Source organism: Ammospiza caudacuta, chromosome 10 (assembly GCF_027887145.1).
Source record: "Ammospiza caudacuta isolate bAmmCau1 chromosome 10, bAmmCau1.pri, whole genome shotgun sequence".
In the NCBI taxonomy this organism is placed as follows: Eukaryota; Metazoa; Chordata; class Aves; order Passeriformes; family Passerellidae; genus Ammospiza; species Ammospiza caudacuta.
This window is the reverse complement of record NC_080602.1, coordinates 16,624,549-16,647,621: the sequence shown is the minus strand read 5'-3', so window position 1 is coordinate 16,647,621 and position 23,073 is coordinate 16,624,549. Positions and strand designations below refer to the sequence as shown.

Below are 23,073 nucleotides of genomic sequence, written 5' to 3'. Positions count from 1 at the left end.
ATGCAAACCCCATGCCAAACCCTATCCTCATCTCCTAACCCTAAACACTAACCCAAGCCCTAACCCTAACCAGGGAATGTCCCAGACTGTGGGAGGATAGAATATAAGAAAACAAAGATAGTGCAGAAGGTAATCTCACCCCTGAGGAGTTGCAGCTGTACTAATCACCAAAGATTAGGAACAGGCCTGCCCTTAACAGGCCACAGCTGTGTCCAATGAGGATGAGTGCTATACAAGAGTGGGTTAGCTGGATGAGGAGAGAGCTGGGGTTTGTTGGCTGTGCTGTGAGGAGGAAGGAGTCAGTGCTGTGAGGAGATGTCCATGAGAAATTACCAAGAAGGTATGGGAGCTTTGCAATAAGATGACAACACCAAACTGTGTGTTGCCATGCTCAGTGTGTAATGCTGGGGAAGGAGGAGGAAGGGGTGTTCAGACTGGCAATGTTTGTTTTCCCAAATAACCTTGACCTAGGGTGGAGCCCTGCCTTCTTGGAGATGGCTGAACACCTGCCTGCCCATGGGAAGTGCTGAATGAATTCCTTTCCTTTGCTTTCATGCCCAGCTTTTGCATTACCTATTAAACTGGCTTTATCTCAACTCATGAGTTTTCTGCCTTTCACCCTTGTGGTGCTCTGCCTCATCCATCTCTGGGGGGAGTGAGGGGCTGAGCTGCCAGCTGGGGTTAAAGCACAAGAAGCAGTACAAGGCTGCTGTTGTGTATCAAAGAGAATGCATCTTTTCTATCCACTGCCCAGCTTTTTGAGGCTATGGCAGTTTTCTGTTGGGGAAAACAGGTGCAAATGCTGTGTGTCCTTCAGGTCCTGCAGCCCACAGGCACAGCTCTGACCTCGGAAGGCCCAAGTGAATTGTGGCTTTCCAGAGGTTGGGCAGCCCAGTCTGGGAGGCAGGAGATGCAGTGCTCCTGTGTTAGGGAGCTGTTCTGGCCTGTTTGGCAAAGAACTCCCAGCCTGGCTGTGCTGGAGCACTGGGGATATCACTACAGCAGGTATCCAAAAGAAAAGGATTACATTTTTCTGTGGAATAATAAAATATAGCTGGGCTTGAAGCTAGGGCAGCCTTTAGAAAAGTAGTTGGTTCTGGCTTTGTAACGTTCTAATGAAATTAAATGGCAACAAGAGAAGTTACAATTGTATAAGACATAGATACACTCTCAATCTAAGAAAGATACAAGACAAAAAGGTAATCCACCAGTCTCTTGAAGAAAAATCAGGACTTATTTTCTCAACTCTAAGCTTTTTCTGTTCTTCTTATATTGTGTGCCACTGCACACCTGCTCTTGAGGACAGGAAAAGCAGCCTAGGGCTGTTTCTGAGGAAGGCTCTGTGGAGGCAGCCGTGTTGTGGCAGTTTTGTGTTCTCCTCAGGACGCCTTTGGCGGCTGCCCCGTGCCTGCAGCTCTGGACTCTGTGGTTCTAACTAACCCTAACCCTAGGTACAGCAGTAAAAGCAGTCAGTTCCTGCTGAGCTTTGAATTTTTACTTCTGCTTTTAGGAAGTGAATGAAACTTTCTCTTTTGTTTCCCTGTTAACATACTGCTGAAAACTTTTTATTCTAGGGTGATACTGATGATCTAAGTGGTAGGAAACTGCTTCTGTTTCAGTTGGGATCCATCAGATCTTTAATGACAAAACTTTTGTGAAGTTTATGGAATCCTTGGGGAATAAATCTAGGATGTTTAACAAGTTCTTAATACCCTAACTTCAGGTCAAGAGTGATTGCAGGTTGCACTCTGGGTCCCTGAGCTGCAGGTAGAGTCCACTTGTATACCAGAATACTGGCACGTCTTCTCAGAACAGGGAAGGCTTGGTAATGTGCCTCTTATTCATCTTAACAAACTGCACAGCTAGGGCAGGTAGCTCTTGCAGGTCTCACTTAGGAGGGTGTATTACATGGATAGAGTAAAAACATTATTTACCCTGAAATTGCTGTCTAATACTTCATGAAACTAGACAAACCATTCTTCCCTAAAAACAGGCTAAAACCAAACTGACTTCATTATGAACACACACATCAGTCTTTTTGATATTTTATTAAATTAAAACCACACAAAATTTAACTGCACACAAGAACACACATCTGATATTCCAATGTCATATCTCACAAAAAAAACCTCCTGTGTAACTCATCCCTTTTATGAGTAGAAATCCAATATGCAAACAGTTCTTCAACCAAAAAGGCTTTAATTTATCAACACAAGCTGAATTCCCCTTTCTAGGAATACATCATAACCACACATAGACACATACAAGGTTTACAGGCAAGTTCTGCAGCCCTGAAGTAGACAAAACTTTCACAGTAAACTTGCCTATGTTTGCAGAATAAGTAAATTCCTATTACTTCCATCATTTGTCATTTACAAGCAAACTTATTTAATATTTTTAAATACTTAAAACAAATTTCACTTTAACAAGTATTTACAAAATCTTTACTAAAGATCAACATCCTGCATAAAGGTGACCTCAGGGATATATAATTGCTACCATGCTACAGTTTGCACAGAAAGGGTAGAAAGGCCATTGCTAGTTTTGGAAGGCTTAAACCTTTTATTGATATAACATAAGGACATTAACCTATGGAAGGCAGAAGAGGTCATAATTTCAGTGCAATTACCCATTCATGACTTCTTTTAAGTACATCAAGAGGATGAGTCCAAAAGACTTGGGTTTGGAATTATTGACTGCTTAGTTCTGTAAGAACTGATTTCATGGAGAGTTTTCAGGCCATCACGTCTGTCTTCTACCGGTGATATGAAGAAGTTGCATAGGGACCTTCCTCATCCTCCTCATCTCTAGAAAGAAAATGATCATCAGGTCAGGAGCATACCATTCTCAACAGTAAAGCTGCCATGAAAATGCAGGTGATCAGTTTTCCTAGTGGGTCAAAATAGGCCATGCCAGCCTTGCCTAGCAGGAATATTTGTAGTATAATACTGTAATTTACACATCTCTGAAGTTCCTGAGATGTCGAGAACATAATGCTGAAAGCAAGTAAAGCTGTGTAAGTTCAGCAACATCAGAATGTATTTTAAAAAGTATTTTTGATCAAATCTATAAGAAAAACTTAAAGGATAGCAAGGTGGAGGGCATGCTGGAGTTCTTCCTGTGTTGCTTTTCATTTCTTCTTTCAAAAAAAAAAAAGCTTAGTTAGAGGTTTGTTTCAACATTTTGAATGGCAGGAGGGACAGAGAGACCAAATGAAACAAGAACAGGAGCAGTCAATCATAGCTGTGGGTGGCTCTGTGTCCTGATGCTGCAAGCTGCTCCTGATGTACACTTCCCTTACATCAATCCCCATTGAGACTGATCACTTGGATTTTCTTAGGAAAAACCAACTGCTCCCAATTGCTATTGTTAGTGCAATAACTGGACAAAACAAAGTAATGTTGCTTTTAAAACATCCTCAAGAAAATCAGTCTGCCTGCTGCTCACCTGACAATATTGCCTTTAAAAAAAAGGGGTTATGTAAACCTATTGCAGTGCAGCATCAAGGATGCCAAGTTCCCCAAAGGTCATTGCTTTGTACTACTGTAGCTTCATAGTTTTGTTCCTGAGAGTCCAACCTTAAAGCTGCAGCCAAGTTCAGTGCTTTGGCAAGAACAGAAGGACTTTACAGCTGCTATACTGTGAAAGGATTGCTTGTAATACTGTGTGTACCTCCAAACAAAGGTACAGTTATTCAAAGAGTCTAATAATGGTATAAGGGAAAAAGTAAATATTTCAATATCAAAACCATGAAGACTTTTCCCTAATAAACATGATTATTTAGCTGCAACTTAAATTTCATATAACCCCCCAAAACAGAACCCTACAAACTAACCAAACAGCAGAGTCTCTTGTCTTCCCAGCAAAATGATCATTTTAAGCCAAAGGCATAATATGTCCTTTGCCTTGAAATAATCTTGCCAAAAACAGAAACCTCTAAAAAACAAGTTTGGGATGAAACTGGTTGTTATTGCAGGGATATGTGGTTACAGTAGTACTGAGAACAGACTTTTAGCCTTCCTTACAAATCTACACCTATTTACATTATTCATGCTACCAAGCCAATACCAAGGATGCAGATAGCTGTATACATTTATATAGTATCTTCCATTATATCCAGTTCTGCATCCAAAACTGCCATGGAATACTATAATTTTAATAATGCATCAATGCCATGATACATGGCATGACAGTAAAGTAAGAAAGCTCTGGTCTGTGACCCACAAGCACCACCATGGCAGTGCGTGTGTGTTCAATGACCAAACAATTTACTTCACTTTTAAGATGTTTAAAATAGCGAGTGCTAAGTCACAGCACCATTGCCTTCAGGGGATGGAGGAGCAGCACAGCATTACAACACTCTGTAGTGCTGTCTCTTCCCGTTTGCTGTCGCCGCTCTGCCCAGGCAGTTACAGGAACTGAAAGAAGTCTCCTGCAAGCTGTGGTGTGCATCAGGCCACAAATAACCACTTCTGCAAGAGCAAGGACACCTGACTGTGAGTACACTCAAATGCTTGGATGCTTCTAGAATGCACAATTAAGGCAGCAATCTGAGTTGTTAGTTTTGGGATGTGTGAAAGGATTCTCCACAGACAGCCTCCTCTGTTGAGGCATCTCTTTTCTCCGCTGATAGCCAAAGAGGGTGAAAAATTATTGGGTAAATTATCTCAGTTGTGAGCTTTGAAGGCTTCAACACCACAGTCTTTCCTAGGTTCAGGTCAAGGCAAGTGAGCAACGACAGTATAAGGTCCTGTTCCTGTACTGACACCAGTTATACTGGCTTGAATCACCATCACTGATTAGAGAGGCTCTGTTCAGTTACAAAATTCAGTTTTCAAAATTAGACACTCCAAGGCAAATGCAGAAAGATGTGACCTGTTCCAGAAGCACAGTATATGGTTTAAGTCTATCTTAAAGACTCTATAAACAGCTTGCATTAGATACCTGGGGTTTGCCTTTCTCATGTTCAACTATCTGATACAAAAAGCACCACTCAAGTTATTTTCAGATTCAGTGTAAGAGCATTCTGAGACAGGTGAAGCACCACTGTATTTTCGCAAACTATCACAATTGCTTTACAATGAGTATTCTTCCCTAATGTACAAATAAATGAATCAATAACATATGCTACAGAGAACTGTTTTAATCCTTTTGCATTTCTTCTGGCCTACTATAAAAACATTGCTCAAAACAAAAAGGCTTTATTGCCTTGAGATGCATCTTGGGTGAATATGCATGATTAATAAATGACTCATTAACTCACAATTTCTGCTCAATGAAACTCTAGTATAGGTACTATGACATGTAGATTTAGCCATGTGCTCATATAAACTCTAATAGTGAAAGGCAGCTGGCACAAACTGAGTGGATCACATTCCATAACCTTTTATGCTCATCTGCTTGCACAGCTATTACAGTTTAATATCTAGTCTAAATCTGCAACTATGTGCTCCCCAATTTTTCTACCTAAGCTTTATTCCTTTAAGAGCACTTAAGGGAGTGACTCCAAGAGTTCTAATTAAACAATATAATTCACTCTAAGATGCCTTTGTAGCTCAGGGCAGTTTCTGACTATGAAACTTCTGTGTGTGGTTTAATCCAAATCAGTGTACGTGTGCACATGCCTTCTTGGCAACTTAAAGGAGCCTACAGTAAACAGCAATTCAGTAGGTGTGGTTTTCACCATCTGTCAAATCAGGCTCATGCTATGGTGAGAAGTTATGGCTCTTTAAGTTCATGAGCTGACAGTCTGCTTCTGCTTGCAGTTTTGTGAGCTCCAATGTCCCTTTTGGTGCCAGTGGATGAACTCCAGGTGCTCCTTTGGTACTCTCAAGCAGGCATGGAAGTATTTGGCAGTGTTGGCACATCAGGTTTAAACAGGCCTTGACAAGGTAAGGCCTCTGAATACAGGCCAGAGCAGCTGGAAACAGCACTCCAATTTCATAAATGGTTTTTAAGAATGGAAAACTTGCATACTCATGAGGCTGGTTTATTAACATGGCTGTCCAATTTCCAAAGGCTTCTTGCTCCAAGCAAGGGACATGAAAGGGCTGGGCAGGAAGGAGAACTGGTGCCTTGTGGGGAGCTGCTGGAGCACAGAAAGGAATGTTGCCACCTTCCAGTCTGTACCCAGATATACCATTGATGGTACACAGCTAAAAAGTACCTTCAAGGTTTTTGGCAATGGTCTCTCTCTACTCCTGCTCTCTGCAGAGTGAACATTGACTTTGGTCCTTTGCCCCTTCCTGCCAGACTATAAAGGGGTCTGTCCTTTCCAACTGTTGGAGAGGACAGGGCAAGGATGGTTTCTGTGAGCCATAAATGAAAGCCAGGGGCAGTGATGTAGAAGGGAATATTATGAAGACTATCAGATGCACAGGAAGCTATTCCTCTTCAGAAGCTTTGGGCAACATCCTGCTCAGCAGACTGCCTGCAACTCTGTACTCCATGCCTCCTGTAACATCCTGACCAATAAAAATCTGCTACATGCATTTAACAGAATTATCTGTTAAATCTGAACAGGAGGTGGGAACATAACTCATCCTCCTGTATACATTATTTCTTGGGAGGTGACTTGGTACCAGGTCTACATTTCCCAATTTGTAACTGAAGTAGCATAGGAAATTGATATTAGTGGCAGCAGTGTACTGTTTGTGCAGTGTCACTTCCACTGTATTGGCTCTGCTCATGGTGCAGCAATGTCTAAGTGAATTTTCTTCTTCAAATTAGCATGTTATTTTCTTGAAGGGATGTTAAAATAACTGCCTTCCTCTGGCAGGGACTGTGGTTTCCTGTTATGCAGTTTAACTGCTGGGTCAACACCTACTCTGAGCTGTGGTAAGTACATACATCTAATGATCTGAAAGTCAGCAGCAGCATATTTTGGTAGGTGCTCTATGGTGTTTCAAATATAACAATGGAAGTGGATGAGTTTGCACAGATAAGGTTCTGAGTTCCAACAGCTATTTTCCCTTTCATGCAATCAATGCAAAAGAAAGTAACTGACAAGTGTGATAAGATATGAAAGCCTTCCAGCCTTCCCTGAGACTCTAAAGCAGTGTCCTGGCAATGGAGGGTTGTATGAGGGGATATTTCTCCAAAGGAGGCTTGTTCAATAGCTAAATACAATATACTGTTCTCCTTCAAACTTGTCTGCTGAACTAAGTTTTAACATTGCTGAGATAATTTCTTAGTTTAAAGAAATTATGCAATTCTATACTCAATAAATTTGGTCCTGAAATGTTACCCTCTGCTTGCCCTCAAATCAGAGCATGTGAAGTGAACCAAGATGCTGAAGTTTTGCATTGAACAAATTAGTAAAAGCAAAGCATATATCTGCTGGCATAACTTCTCTTTATCTCTCTGATAAGAGGAGTGCCAGTCCCCTGCAGTCATACCTTTTATTGTGAGGAGGAGCACCTCAGCATCCCCCACTGAGGGGATTTCTGCAGGGAATACCAGGCAGCCCAAGAGACTGATTGTGAACAAGCTGAGGAAGCTTGTCCCAAGGACATGGAAAACAAACACTACTGAAATCCACTCTTGCTCTGAGTCTTTCTGTGCTCTCCATAGCATACCTACACAGGTAAGGGGATATGTGCCAGTAATGTGGCACAGAGGTCACAAAGTACTGCTTTTTCTATGAGTAAATATGTGAGAGCTCCTGGCTGTGGAAATACTGAAGAAAAGATGAAGTCTGCATAGGTGGATGCACAAAGTGGGGTGAACTGCATAGGGAAAGGAGATAGGAAAGCTTAACTGAAACTGTGTCATGGAGAATGTTTACACAATGAGGCAATTTGTGACAAAAGAAAAATAGAATCATGCCTTGCTGTACACAATCAGCTTCCTCATAAGCCTTTGCTTAGCACTGTACCAAAACTATGTTTTTGTTTAAATAGTTGCCTACTTACACAGCAAGACATCTTGGAGAATCCTGGCCTTTTGGCTTTTATGAAATAGTATTTGTATTCTCCAAATAATCTGTTGTGAGGCAGCCTTTCTAGCTGCCATGGCGAGGCACCTGCTAATGCTCTGAATGTACCTGGTGCATGAGAACAGCAGGCACTTCCTGCTGACAAATAAAAGCCACAGCTGCTGAGACCCCACAGAGGGGTCAGCTTAGACTGCAATGCCTTCAGGGGAAGATCACAATGTTTAACACCAAAAGTGGCATTTACCTGACATTGTCATCTTTTAGTTTTCTGGCTGCTTGTTTGGATAACTTAATCTGCAAGTCCAATCTCTGTAGGAAATCTTTGGCAGATAATTCTTCTGGTGCAGTGGGCTGATTGTCAGGCTCTGGAGGACTGGGAGAAGAGCTACTTTCTTCCTGAACTGCCACTAGTCCTTCATCACAAGAAGGGGAGCTGTCAACAGTTTCATTCTCAGGAGATTCCAGTGAATTGAGTCCATTGAACAGTAATGGTTTCTCTGATATAACCGGAATATTCAGGGTTTTCCTCAGAAATATACAGTCATTAGTGAAAAGTTTATTTGCCCTCTTTATTTGTTCCATCTGAAAAAGATAGAAAAATCATAAGCTATTAGGTTATGGCAAAGTATAAAGCATTAACTTTCTGTAGTAGTACACAACCCTTAGTTAAAATAATTCTTTGCAGCAGCAATTATTTCAGGAGAGAATTTATTTGCATTCAAAGTGATTTCAGAGTGCATGTTCTGTTTCAGCCTTGCTAACACCCTAGCTTTATGTGCACTTGACTCCACAATACTGCTTTTTTCAAAGTCTTGCACTACCTAAAGGTGCTGTCCTTGAACAGTCTTGCAGTCTCTATGCAGGCTCACAGGAACAGCCTGGCAAAGAACAAAAATTCTGTCACAAATGTACTTTTGATTTGGATTTACATTAGAATAAGGCTCAGAACTGCTAGCAGCTCCTGTAGGTGAACTCTGGTAAAAGTCATGCAGACTCCAAACAAGGGGGATAAAGTTACCACGAGGGTTCAACCTGTTGATGCAGATGACTTAATGCTGAAATGCTTAGATTTAATAATCCCATTTAAAAACTGAATAGCTAATATCCAGTGTCACAAGAAGAGACGATCACTACTCTTGCAGCTCCTAAAGCTGGGAAACCATTTTTAGTAAGGCTCAAAGAGTGTAATGGTGCAAGTTCTCTCCCAAGGTGAGCACCATCTGAAGAGTAAAAAGGAAGCTTTACCTGACTCAGTAAGAGTTTGGCCTCAGTGAGACTTCTAATGGCTCTAATGTAAATGTTAATTGTTAAAATCTCTATAAGTTGTCTGTCTTGATGGGTATAAAAAAAGTTTAAAATACTAGCTGGAGCTTTTCTGGAAAAATACAATACAGAAGCTGAAAACTGAGAGCCTGCTGCAGGGGAGTTGGAAGCTGATGCTTCAATAGCTGATAAATAATGCACTGCACTGCTATTCTCTCTCCTATTTCTCTGTAACTCTACCTCTGGTTATTTCTTCCTAAAATACCAGCTGGTAGCATTTGGAAGTCTGTACCTTTGCACTGAGCAATAATGAAAAGGAAAGTACTTGGTTCCAAGAAGAACATCCCTCAGCCCTGAGCAGGTGACTTTGTATGTGCAATACAACTCCCACAACTCAGTGTGACTCTGTACATTCAGAGGTGTATGGAAAGCAGGATTTAACAAGAGATTTCTTTTTTTAGTGCTAGAACAACTGAGGTAATGCCCATTAGCTACAAATCTATCATAGTGAAAGAGCAAAAGGTTCAGCACGTGTTTAATATTTTAACTGAAGCTGTAAACTGGTGCTGAGCTAATTAATCAAAACTACTTCTACTGACAGTGAAATATAGTCCTCATCCTTCTCCCCTCAGAAGGGATACAGCACTTGCACTGAGCCAAAAATTGGCTGAACCATAAACATGAATTCAAGTGTTAATTTACTCAAAAGGAAAATTCACCAAATTCAAGTTCTAAATATTAATAGACAGTATCCAGGGGAGGGGGTGAGGGGCAGAGGATGAGGCCAAACAAAGCACACTGATCCCTCTCCCCCAGCCTGGTATTTTTATCTATCTTGAACTGTCTATGCCAAGTCATGCAAAGGCAGCCACTGGACAGGATGTCTCTGGCTACAAACTAGCTCCCAGTGAGGAAAACCACAGGGGAAACTCCTAAACCAGCAATACTGGAGGCAATGGCAGCCAAAGATAATTCTGATGTTCCCATTACAACTCTCACTTCCAGCCAAGAATACATGATGCAGGAAGCAAACAGAAGGACTCTTTAGAGGAAATCTGTCTTTGTCATTGTGTGAACACACAACAGCCTGCATTTTGCTCAAAGCAAATGTGTTTGCATACCTTCCTACCCTGGGCTGAAACCCATGAAAACATAAACATAATGGCTGATTCTGCTGAACTTGTCATTGCTCTGAGGGGAATTCCAGGTCAGTTCAACCTCTCTCAACTGCAGTCTATAATGATGCAGCTCTGGCTTAAGCAGAACACTTCTTAAATCAAATAACCAATTAGATGTTGGGGGAAAATCCCAACATATGTATTTTACATCATTAGCACAGCAAAAACTTCTCAAACTCACAAACAAAATGTATGGTTCACAACTTAGAGGCGTTTGTACAGGTTTGATTCACAACTTCACTTTAGCTGAAAGGGAGTTGTAAATAGTTTAAAAATGCCTTTTTCCTAGAAAACTACTATTTTACTGATCAATTTGTATTGTTGAAGGTGATAGAAGGCTTCAGTAGATCCTGCAGACCAAGAGAAGGAAAAGAAGTCACTCCAGTCAGAACCTCTGTAGCTCTTCTAGAAGGAGCCCAACTGAAAGGTGCTGTTTGCAGCTGATGTCAAAGTGGCACAGACTGTACCAGTGCCACCTCTTCAGCTGCTCAGCCCTGAGCAACTTTCTGTGTTGGGACTACCGAAGCTACAGACAGGAATATGGGCCCCACGTGAGGGGAAGGAAGCAGGGTGGGTGATTTCTGCTCCATCTGGAATGGTAGTAGAAGGGCTTGCTGGTAGACTTTATTGGACTCTGCATGTCCTAGGCTGGCGCAAGCCTTTCAACATTTATCTCAGAAATGAACTTTCTACCTAGAAAGTGAGCAGAAAAACAGCAACACTTTCAAATCACTGGTATATGTGCCTCACCTCTGGACTGGTAGGCAGATCACAATGGAAGAATGTTTAGCTCTGAAGCTACTGGAAGAAATTCCTTCTCTTGTCACAGCTTGTTCATCAAGCTCAAAACGATGCTTTTTTAAGGATAAATTTAATGACACTGATTGTATTTTTTAGCCTGCAGTGAGTGCAGTGGTGCACAGCGGTGTGCTCCAGGTTTATGGGGTGGCAGCAGGTGTGAGTCCCTTCCCCAGGCCCCTGCCCAGCCCAGAACCCAGCGCTGTCAGTCCCAGCCCCGGGCACCAGCGCTGCGTGCTGACCCTCCGGGCAGGCCACGCTTCCGATGTCAGCATTTTAAATACTGAAACGAAACTAACACCGCACCCACGCCGTCTCCTGCCCACTGTGTGTGGGAAATGCCCTGCGGGACACCTTTTTGCTGTCGCCTCGGGCCCAAGTGTTCCCGCAGCCAGGGTTACAGCCGCCAGGCCATGGAGGAGATGCCTGCCCATGGAAGCTGTGCCTGCCCCGTGCCGGGAGGTGTCCAAGGCCAGGCTGGATGGGGCTCTGAGCAGCCTGGACTAGGGAAGGTGTCCCTGCCCACGGCAGGGGTTTGGAACTGGATGATCTTTAAGGTCTCTTCCAACCCAGGCCACTCTCCGGCTCTAAGCGCCGCTCCCGGCCCCGGCGGCGGTGCTCCCTTACCGTGACGCCGTACTTGAGGGCGATGCCCTGCAGCGTGTCCCCGGCGCTCAGCCGGTGCTCCACGTAGCGCTCGGCCAGCGGCGCGGCCACGCTCGCCGTGCTGCCGTACGAGCGGGCCTTGGTGCGGGCGAGCCGCTGCGACAGCTCGGCCTCCGACTCGGGCCCGCCCGCCGGCTCCTGGCGCAGCGCCTCGGCCATGCTGCCGCCCGCTCAGCGCCCGCGGCCCTGCGCCGCCGCCCCGGGCATCGCCCCGGCACCGGCCCCGCGCCGCCCCCGGCGCGCCGGACACGGGCCCGGCCCCGGCGGAAGCCCCGGCTCGGCCCGGCAGCCCCGCCCGGCGCGGAGAGGCCGCATGCGCGGGGAGCGCCCGCCCCGCGCCGCCCGGGCCGGGCTGGGCCGCGCTGCAGCGGAGGAGCCGGCCTGGGGCTGGGCCGGGACTGGGCTGAGTCGACCCTGGAGCGGCTCCGCTGGGCCTGGGCACAGCCGGGCCGGGGCGATGCCCGGGCCGAGGGCAGCCCTGAACGCTGGTCGCGGAACGCACTCCTGCCCTGTAACACTGCCAGAGAGCCGGCACTGAGGGCCCCTGACCGGTCAGACCCCAGCGCGTTTGCCGGCGGGAGGCTCAGTAGCGCGGTCCGTCAGAGAGTGTAAAAAGGAGTGACTTCGGGCATAAGTGCACAAATATGAGAGTCTAATTATGCCGGGTTTATTGAAACAGTAAGACGTGGGAAAATTCATTCGAGGAAAAAGACTCGTGACTTAGAATCATGGGATCCATAATTTCGTTTGGATTGGGAGGGACCTTAAAGATCACCCAGTTCCAACCTCTCACTTCCCACTAGAGTACGTTGATAAAAGCCCCATCCAACCTGGCCTTGAATACCTCCAGGGATGGAGCATCTACAACTTAACTGGGAATCTGTTCCAGTGCCTCACTAGCCTCACAGTAAAAAATGTTTTGCTAATACCTAATCTAAACCTACCTTCTTACAGTTTGAACCCATTCCCCATTGTCCTGTCACTACAGGCTCTTGGCAGATAGTCTTTCCCCATCTTAACTTCTGTAAGTTCCCTTCAGGTATTGGAGTAACATGTTACATTAAAATTAATTGTAATGTGTTCTTAAGTGAGTACTTCTCACCAAGAAACCTGGCAGTGTGCTGGGAAAGCTGATCCATTATTGCTGAACTGGAGCTTTCTAATAAAGTCTGTATGTCACAAATAGATGGTGAACATGTGCGCATCCTGTACAGACATAATAAGTACCAAAATACCCAGAAGTGTCCAGAACAGCCTGGCCTAGGTGCCTGTGCTGGAGCAGGGCAGTTGGAAAAGATCCTCCTCAAAGGTCACTTCCAGCATCAACAGGCTGGGATTCTGGCAAGTGTGTGTGTGTAACACCAGCATGGTGTAATTTTATTTTCTGTGAAGTAGAAAGATAGATCTCTATCTTAAGCCTAAGCAAAAAAGTCATGCATGTCATAACCTCAGCATTCCTCAGTCCAGTATGTATTCATACTAATATTTGAAAAAAAAAAACAAAAATACCCCAAAAAAACAAAAAAACAAAAACAAAAACAAAAAAAAAAAAACAAAAAAAAAAAAAAACAAAAAAAAAAAAAAAAAAGAAAACTCCACCAAAAAAAACACCAAAAACCAAAAAACCCAAAAGAAAGAAAGCATCAACTGACATAATAGAGTGTAAAAATCATGACAGATCTCACAAACATTGTTAATCTGGCCACAAGTTTCCAGACGTAAATTAGGAAAATACAAAAGTTGCCTTGCAAGACACACAAGTTGCTGATAAGGGCTGACATATCAGCACCTCACCATCACATGAGAAGCCAGTGTGACAATCCTGAGCAGAGGGACTGTAGGCCATGCACAGACAGACCAGAGCAGTACAAGAGACTACAAACTGATGGCAAGAAAAGGCTCAGTTTAATTTTTTCTGCAGTCTACAATATATTTGGGAAGTTGGAGGCTCCCCTAGGGATGCCCAATTGAGTTTATAACAGCTATAGAAAGTGAGCACCAGATTGTGACATCTCAGTGCTTTCAAGTCCTTGTGAAACAACTTGATCTGCAGAATTGCATCAGCACTTCAGCCATGGCCCACCTAGCAAAGAGCTGAACTGCAGGTCAGCATTTATTAAAAATGTCCACTGTGTGTGCAGTGTGGAGCCATAGATCAGCTTCAGCCTCTTCAGGCTGATTAATGGAAGTTACAAACATCTGGATGCCTGCCTAGAGCTGGAATTACTCAGACCAGTTACCTCAGCTAAAATGGCTTTTAGTAAAGGGGAGCTGCAATTTGAGAAAATGGAAATGTTTAACATTAGTGATACAATCAGATGAACATGCAATTTCAATTAGTTTGGAAATGTGCTTGACAGGTACACTAATATTAGACAGTATTATTCCCTCTAATGTTATCTTAAACTCTATTTGTATGAAAGTGTGTGCAATACACTTTAAATCAGCTGTCACAATTCTGACAACAGCAGAAGCATCCCTTGCAGTGGTATAAAGATATCACAGGTATTTTAATATTGAAAGCTTTATTTTAGTAATAAACCTTTTCAAGGGTAGGTGAGGGGTTTTTTTCTGGACTTGCTGGGTTGTCCTTTCTTTGTGTCAGCAATCTTTGTTTCTTATCTGAAAATCCATATTATAGCCAGAGGAACATTTGCATCTGGGGTGTTGCCAAGATACTTGATCTGATTAGCTGACTGCTTCTTTTTCGACGTGAAGTGAATACCCTCTAAACCAAAGACTGAGTTAGAAATTTGAGCAAGATCTTCATTTAGGCAACCCATTGTTACCTGTATCTTCTAATTTGCATTCAGTTACAGAAGAAACTAGAAGTATCTTGCTAGTGACACTTCATTTTAAAAATTCTGTCTGACCCCAGAAGAGTGGAGATCCTCTAGCAGGCAGAAAGAGGGAAGGGTTACCTGCCCCTCAAGGTGTGACTATTCAGTGTCAGGACACTAAACCATCCTGATAAATCATTGTGTCCTCTCACATTAGAGAGTCCCTGCCGTAGCCTGGGGATTCTCAGCTCCCCAGTTCCCTCCAGAGTTTGAATTTACTGATCATGACCGTCTCTGTTCAGGGAGCCTCATGGCACTACAGACTCCACTTCCTTTCCCTTGTTCTCTTCTGTCTTTGCTGTTTCCTTGTTACTGCATCTGTGATCCCTTTCCCCTAATCAGCTCCCAGTTTCAAGGAGCTCTCCTTGTCCAAACCCATTTCCTGCTCACTGAAGTCACAAATCTGAGGATTGGACTCGACACTCATCAGTCTAACATGGGACAGAGAGCTCACTCCTCATTGTCCCAAGGGTGGCTGCGGACATTGCTACATCTGCTACTCATTTCACCTTTGGGGGATTATTGCTGTGACTACAGCAGCTGCAAACACTACAAACACACTTTTAGGAGTGAAAGATTTCATTTCTTAAACTTCAACCAAGATGAGTGGATTGTCTTCCAACCTAAGGCTTAATTAGAGCTGAGACTGAAAAAGATTAGGTCCCTTTCTGCATTTTTTTCCCCCTGGGGACATGTTCAGACCTAGATAATATTAGTTTTGCATTCTTACAAAAAAACTTTTGACAGGAATTGGTCAAAGCCAGAAAAAATATATTTCAATATTTACTTATGCAGTAGTAGTTAATGGTAGCTCTAGTGAATCATTAAGTCTGGGAACTTGCTGCCTCTTCTGTCATTCTGAATTTCTGGGGATGAGGGTTTTCTTTTTAGTACTGCTTCATGGTGAATCTTCTAAATAACCAACTGTATTTAAGTCTGTGTTACTTCCAGTGAGTATTTGTAAGGGGACAGAATATAAGAAAATAAAGATAGTGTAGAAAGTAATCTCACCCCTAAGGAGTTGCAGCTGGGCCAATTATCAAATATTAGGAGCAGGCCTGACTTTAACAGGCCACAGCTGTAACCAATGAGAAGAAGATGCTATAAAAGAGTGGGGTGGCTGGGTGAGAGGTGAACAGGAGTCAGTGGCTGCTTTGGGAAGAAGAAAGAGGTGGTGCTCTGAGGAGCTGCCCATGAGGAGCAGCAAGAAGGTATGGAACTTTGTGATAAGGATACAACAGTATGGGACCCCTGTGATAAGATCACAAGTATTGGGTGTCTAGATGCCATTTTATCATTGAGAACCATTCACATCTAGATCAGTAAGTGCACAGTGATCATGATTTTTTAAAAAATATATGAATCAGCAGACTACAGTCAGCATCTTCTAAAACAGAGATCAATATCAGCTCAGTCTAGTTACAGCGGCCATATAATTTGATGGCAAAGTAAGTAGAGAAGAGAGGAAAATGCCTTCTGGCTAATTAATCACTCTGTTAGTGGTCAGCTATTCATCACCTCCTTTGCCAGTAAAGAAGTCCAAGCTTGCTTAGTAAAGGATAAATGGAAACTGAGCATTTCCTAGCTTTGTTTATGGTGATGCAAGCTAGGAACATTACCATTTATAATAGTTGCACTGATGTAGGACAGAGAACAATGGAAAACCTATCCTTGTGGGCAGATTTGCACTAATTAGGACAGTACAGAGGAAAAGAAGGCTGCCCTCTCGTAATGAGTGGTGTATCAAGCTAAACCATCCACCTCTGCTCATGTTGTAACCTCTGACAAAAAAAAAATTATGTAATGTAGGACAAAGATCAGAGACAAATCCTGCCTTTTAAGAATAATAGCCCTGGGTTCTTCAATTAATTGCAGCAAGGAGAGAGGGTCTTGCATCAATTTCAAAAGGAAAGTAGGATCATCTGATCTGGTGCACATTACTTAAGATGTGCACATCTTCTTCATCAAAATAAGCCCATTATGTAGCAGTAGCAGCTGGGAGCCATTATTAATATTTAATGCTCTTAGCAGGGGTTACTGTGGGTTTCTGTATTAAGGTTACAAGACAATGTTGCAATATGCGCTGGGTTTGGGCTCTTTGAGCTTTTTTAGTTTTGTATCAAGTTCTAGTGAAGTCTTATTAATTCCCCTTCCTTACCATTTGCAGAGCCAGAATATTTTTCTAAGCTGGACTGTGGTGCAGGATTATTCATGCTTCATTGCCTCCAGCTTTACTAGTCCATCATCTGCCACTTAGCAACGTGAGGATTGCAAGTCCCATTCTGGGAGGAGCAATCTTGCACAGGAGAGGATGAAACCAGTTTGGGTCCCATGGCAAGGGCTGGCTTCTGCGGTCACAGGTATGTTCTGTTTCCTCCAATGTCATTGCAGGGTGTCTCCAAACTGGTAATAATTAGCATTGACTCCATGATTCTCAGAAGGCTGATCAATAAACTTTATTATTAAGAAGCCTATTGCTTTTTATAGACAGTTATGATACACCTGGACCTAACTGGTCCTTCAATCTAAACACCATCACCACTGGCCAATTAAGAAACCACCCTTTGGTAAACAAATCTCCATAACACATTGCACCTGTTCACACCAACAGGTGCAGCAAGTGAAGATAAGAATTGTTTCTCATTCTTTTCTCTGGTCTTCTCACAGTTTTCCCCAGGACAATGCCTGGGAGAGTTGTTTCTCTCTGTGGCCAGAGAGCTGCTGCCACACTCCAACCCTGTGGTTTTTGGTGTGACCTTCTGGAAAACGATGGTACCACTCAGTCTCTCCTTCTTAACTACATCTTTTGACTGATATTTGCTTTCTACCTGTGCATGTTCAAAGGACAGGTGATTCTTGGAAATTTTGTAGTTGTTTTCACTGAAAATAGGGCTGAATATGTAGAATGGAATCCCCATGTTCTGCACATCTCAGTCTAAGAGGACACCATCCATGTCCTTGGGACATGGGGCCAGCAGCCACTCTTCAGTACAGCATGAGGGACCTGGCAGGCAGGGAGCTTCTGCTGGCAGTGCTTTAGAGGAGTGTGGGACAAGCTCTCCACTGGCTCTTCAGGGACAGTCTCTGGCCTTCAGGCTTTCTTTTTGCTCATATTTTGTTTATACCCTTTTCATGGTTTATCAACTTTTTCCTTGAAGTCATAAAATCCTTGAAATCAAATTCATTGCAGCTTTTTCTGGTTAATAAGTTATCAGGCAGTGAAGCCAACAGTGCAGAAGGGGGAAACATTTGGAGCAGCATCATCATATATATCCTTAAACATCATAAACTACATAAATCACTGTTCTACATTAAGAAGCAATTGTTAGGAAGGTGCCACGGGACAGTAACTGCTGTCCTTCAATGACTCCTGGATTAAATGTACTCAATTTAGAGCTAAAATGTCAGGCTAGAGCCTTCTTTCCATTCATGCCTCACTGATGAGGTACAGTCTGAGATTATGTGTAGCAGATGGCTCAGTGTTGACTTGCTTCACAATGCCTCAGTGGCACATTTCCTTTTGCACTGGGTAGCACATTAGTGACAGGACACATTGGCAATGCACCTTTTATCTCCTGAGCTGCCTCAGAGATTTGCTGGGGGAATTGCCTGATGTTACTAATCTGTGCTGTCTGTGTAAACCCTGCTGCAGGCTGATGGCAGCACATCATTCTCATTTTGGAAGGGGAGGAGGGCAGAAATAGTGCTGAAAACATGGAGTTAAGTGTGTGTGAAGAACAGTGAACCTTCTGAGCCATTCCATTATCATTGGACCTCATGATAGGATATTTGATTTCAGTTTCTGGAGTGAAATGAATGTCAAATTGCCAGTTAGCCATTGCAGGATGCTTCTGAGTTCCAACATGTTTTTAATTTAGCTTCTGTGTGTTTCTATTCACATTGCCTGAGCTGTCCATGCCAAGAGCTGCTTTCCAGAAGCCTCCTTTGTTCACATGCACCTACAACACAGGTACAGCTGGATACACAGGATCCTCACCCTGATCCCACTCTGCCATGTCTGCTGAGCCTGCTGGTGCCCTGTGAACAACAGCATCTTCCTTTTCCTGCTGAATTCAGATTCAGTGCAATTAAGCCTACTTTAGCCTCTTTTGATTAAAAAACAACAAACACAGTAAATCTGGATGTAATGTGGATATTAATGGCAGCTTCGTTGATGTGCTGTGAGTCACTTCTGAAATCACCTGCATTTATTGAGTGCAGAGGATGCCTCTGACTACAGCACCCCAGGCCTGAAGGTGGTGGCCCTTGTGACACTCCTCTGAGAGCAGCCTGTCCTTGTGTGAAGGAAAGCTGCTCTGGAATAAGAAGGCAAAACAATTACAGGAGTGCATGTGAAGCTGTGTAGCAAATTTCTATTCCAAGAGCCCTCTTTGCCTTCCAGCCAAAGTTTACCAGTGTTTATTTTCTTTCTGTTGGTATATTTTAATTTGACCTAATTGGCCTCGTAGCCCGTGTTGTCATTCAGTGTCCAAAGCTGGAGCATGTTTTTGGCCTCTGACTATTTTTAGCTGTTGTAAGTGGCGCACTGAACCAGCAGTATTCATGCCTGTTTTTTACAGGCTTCTGGCCCTAGAAGTGCCATGGCATTATTGGAAGTGAAGAGGTGATGATGGTCCAAGTGGGTCATTGTTTTGTACCCTGACTGTTGCTGGGTGCTGCTCCTTAGCTTTTAAATCACTATTGTACAAGAACTTTCTCAGGTCTGGTCAAAAGAGAGTTGGCTGCTCTGAGTGAAACTTTTTCCCTTTCTTGGATGAAATGTTTCTGTTGGAGGGGGGTGGGAGACTTGGGTGTGGGTGCTTCTGCTTTTCCTTTAGGTGGCTAAGCCCTCTGTAAACAAACGTGCCTGTACAGTCTCTGCTCAGATTTATCTGGTATTGACCTCGTATTCCTTCACTGCTTGCACTTCAGTTCTCTGCTCATATTGCCTCCCTGTTTAAATAGCTGCAGGAAGCTTGGAGATCAGCCTGCAAACAAAATCCTCGTGGTGAGCTAACACAGTCCGGCAGTTTGGCGTCCTTCCTTTTTTATTCCCGTGTCTTTTTATTTTACTGAAATGCTGCCCTCGAGTGGCGAGCAGCTGATTGATCCCGATGGGAGATCGAGCTGTTCTCCTGCCTGGCCGGTGCCCCTTTGAGGGGGATGAATGTTCCTGGTGGCCCCGAGCACCAGCGGCTGCAGAGCCAGCACCCAGCGGGAGCAGCTGCTCAGCCTGCTCTGTGCAGGAACTGGTTGGAAATTTCCAAGCAATGCTATGGCACAGCAGCTGGAACTCCAACACCAACAGTGTCCTCAGCTTTTACAAGCAGATGGAAAACTGTAATTCTGAAGGAATGCGATGTTTTGATATGTTTATCTGATCACAAGCCCTCTAAATTTAGTTTATATTATTATTTCTTGCAACCTGTTATACTGTTTCCTTACATGAATTCAAGGTTTTAACATAGAAACTGTTTGTAGAAGAGTGTTTTTCTGTGACAGGGTAAAGATCTCTGAGCAGTCCCTCCACTGTGCTCTCTGGGTCATGTAGCAAAGGGCCTGTGTGAAGGTCCTGAGTGAGCTCCAGAGCACCCCAACAGTATATTAAGTTGGAATACAACATCAGGAGTTAATAAAAGGACAAAGGTGGTTTGTGGTAAAGCAATTTGAGGCATTACTGCTTTGAGCTTTATTCTGTGTCTCTGTGCCAGAGGCTGCAGCCTTTGCAGCATAAGGACTCTGGCTCCTCAGCCAGTAAGTTGTGGCTCAGTGTGCTGGTTTTACTCAGATTTGTTTTTCTGGGCCACTGAAAACTGTGTCAGCATGTGACTTGTTTTACCTGCAAGGTAAAAAGCAAAAGCAAGAACGAGGAAGGGTTTTTATGTGAAAGGAGAGGTGCCTTTTGGGAGGACTTTGTTCTTAGCATTCCCAGGGTATTTGAGGAGCACTCCATGTTTCTGTGCTTCACTGAAGACCAATTGTCCAAAGGGATATACAATCCTACTTGTATGTAATTAACTCTTCTGGCAAGTACCTAAGTGTGTCCTATTTGGAATATTCTCATGTTCTCATCTTTTCATAAGGACAGAAGATAGTGCTTTTCCTAGGTACTGTATACTTCTGTCATCCTGCACAATATGCAAATACCATAATTTCTTCCGCATTAACACACATAATTAGGGATAGGCTTGTTTGTTCAAGTATCACTATGACTTGTGAACTCAGATTAAGTGAAGACAGAAAGTGAGGTAATTTCAGATGCAGAGTCCCTTCTAGGGAGTCTTTCAGGACTGGTTATTTTGGTGCTTGCTGCAATGACCAGCTAATTCTTGCTCACCATCCTTTGGGTGATTGTTCTTAGCAATAGTTCTGCCTATATGTCTATGAATACGTGGCTTGTATGAGTATATGAAGGCTTCTGAGAGGCTCTGTGTGAAATATCTCTGTCAAACACTGTCAGTTAAATAATTTCCTTGATGATTTGGCTCAGCTAAATGCTTCTTGTACTTAAAAACTCTCTCAGAAATTATTTACGTCTCTATTTCTAGTTGCTGAGAGCTCCTTAATTAAGATGCTGATGCTGGGCATAAAATGTGGTTTTTTTCAAATGGTTTATAAGCACCTCATCTGTTTTTACCCAGCACTTCTGAAATTCCATGAAAACACAGTGAAGTATGGGAAGACTGTCTGGGGCATTATTGCCACAGGGGAGAGTACAGAAAGGAAATGCCCAGACTATTCCACTAGAAACCAGGTATACATATTACTTCATGCTCTGGATTTTCAAAGAGGAGTTCCAGACTTGCAAGGTGATGTTACAGGCAGCTGATTCTGGATTGGAGGTCAGTCACTGGGAGTGCCTGAAGCAGTGGTTATGTCTGATATTAAACCAGGGGTAGGTGAGATGCCAATGTCAGTGTCTGGGCTGTATGTGTGTAGAGTTCTGGACAATGGTAGCTCCTGGTAGTTGCTTTTCTCCCGACTTGTAAATGAAGGCATTAACTGGCCAGAGCTGCAGCAGGAGGAGGCAGACTCTCTTTCAGCCAGGCTGTACTGGTTACATTATATTTCACATTTTGTTTCTAATAGACATTATTACATTTTGATACATTTAATCCCTTCAGGTGAAACCTGTATTGAATGGGGACCCGTTGATTTTCTTGCTGCTTAGATCAAATCCTTTTTGCTTCCCTTGAATTTCAAATTTTGTCTTGTGTCCTTAAAAACATAATGAATTAAAAACATAATGAAATAAATTTAAGTGAGGAAAATGGAGAATATCAGTAAAATAGGAATGTTTGCTCCCTGCAATTTAGTGCAGAAAAACATTTTTTTTCTTCCTTTTTCTGGCTGAAATACTCCATATACTTTTGGCTTTAGTTTCCAAGCTCAGTCCAACATCCATTTGTTAGTGTGCAGTGAATCTCTGTATGACACTAACTAGACATGGCAGCTCTTTTTTAAAATAGACCATTCCAATCTGTCGCTTTATTCTCTGGCACCAGGATTTTCACTTTCCTGAGATGAACTCCCCTGCTGGCCATCAGCCTGATGGAGTGGAAGAATTGCAGAACAAGCTGCTGCCATCAGCTAATTCACCTGAACAGAGCTGTGTGTGAGACCTACCTTGTCCTGTGAGAGCCCTGTCAGTGGTAGCAGCTGAACAAATATTTTCAAGGTGGCAAGTGAGCCAATTACCTGAAAGAGCCCAAAGAGTTTATGCAAATACCTGTGCTGTTCTTAGTCACACAAATTTGCTGGAACTTGCCTCACATCATCTTTCCTGTTAAGCAGTTCTTTCAAGGTGCTCTGAATCATTTCCTAACTCCACGCATGTGAAGAGCCCAAAACGGTCCCCTCAGTTTCTCAGAATCAATCTTCTGCTGCTTCCTGGTGAGAATCCCAAGGAGGTTATTCATTAGGAAGCAATCAGGGAATTAATTAGCATTTAGTTTCAAGATTGCCTTTGTTGTAAAGTCATATAAAACCCTGCAGCCTATTTGTTTGTTACACTGGGTACAGCTGCCAAGGTGCATTTTTCCATCACAAAATGCAGTGTGATCACTAACATGGCACCACTAAGTGATGCCTTTGTTTATTTACATATTGCTCAGCACCTTGCTTCTAGAGAAGCGAGCCACATTAAAAAAGTGGGGAGAGGTGAAGGACACAAAAAAGGGGTAAAGGAATCCCATGAAAAGAGAAATAAATCAAAAGCTGTGTCTTGACCCTGTATGTACAAAAGCTGAAGCTCACTCACCTGCACAGCTCCATAGCTGGGATCAGAAGCTCAAGGACTTCAAGCACATGTCAGGAGTAGAGCCAGAGCAGCCCTCTGGAGCCAAGCTCTCTCTAAACCTCTGTCTGTGCCTCTCCAATGACTTTGTAAAGA

General features: G+C 43.3%; 1 protein-coding gene and 2 long non-coding RNA genes across 3 annotated transcripts; 2 read left to right on the top strand and 1 right to left on the bottom strand.

Annotated features, from left to right (window-relative positions):
• Nucleotides 1-2,539: 2,539 nt before the first annotated feature.
• On the bottom strand, nt 2,540-12,053 carry LYSMD2 (LysM domain containing 2). The gene is made up of 3 exons (XM_058811486.1): nt 11,803-12,053; nt 8,181-8,518; nt 2,540-2,807 (listed from the first exon to the last, which is right to left on the bottom strand). Exons 1-3 carry the CDS (start codon nt 11,998-12,000, stop codon nt 2,756-2,758), a joined length of 588 nt encoding a protein of 195 aa, XP_058667469.1. The 5' UTR covers nt 12,001-12,053; the 3' UTR covers nt 2,540-2,755.
• On the top strand, nt 5,766-11,081 carry LOC131561961 (uncharacterized). Its single transcript, XR_009275116.1, has 3 exons — nt 5,766-5,891; nt 6,779-6,837; nt 10,705-11,081. It is a non-coding gene; the product is annotated as an uncharacterized LOC131561961 (long non-coding RNA).
• A 3,775-nt stretch (nt 12,054-15,828) lies between the features above and the next one.
• Nucleotides 15,829-22,672, top strand: LOC131562162 (uncharacterized). Its single transcript, XR_009275129.1, has 3 exons — nt 15,829-15,892; nt 16,849-17,041; nt 22,187-22,672. It is a non-coding gene; the product is annotated as an uncharacterized LOC131562162 (long non-coding RNA).
• The last annotated feature ends 401 nt before the right edge of the window (nt 22,673-23,073 follow it).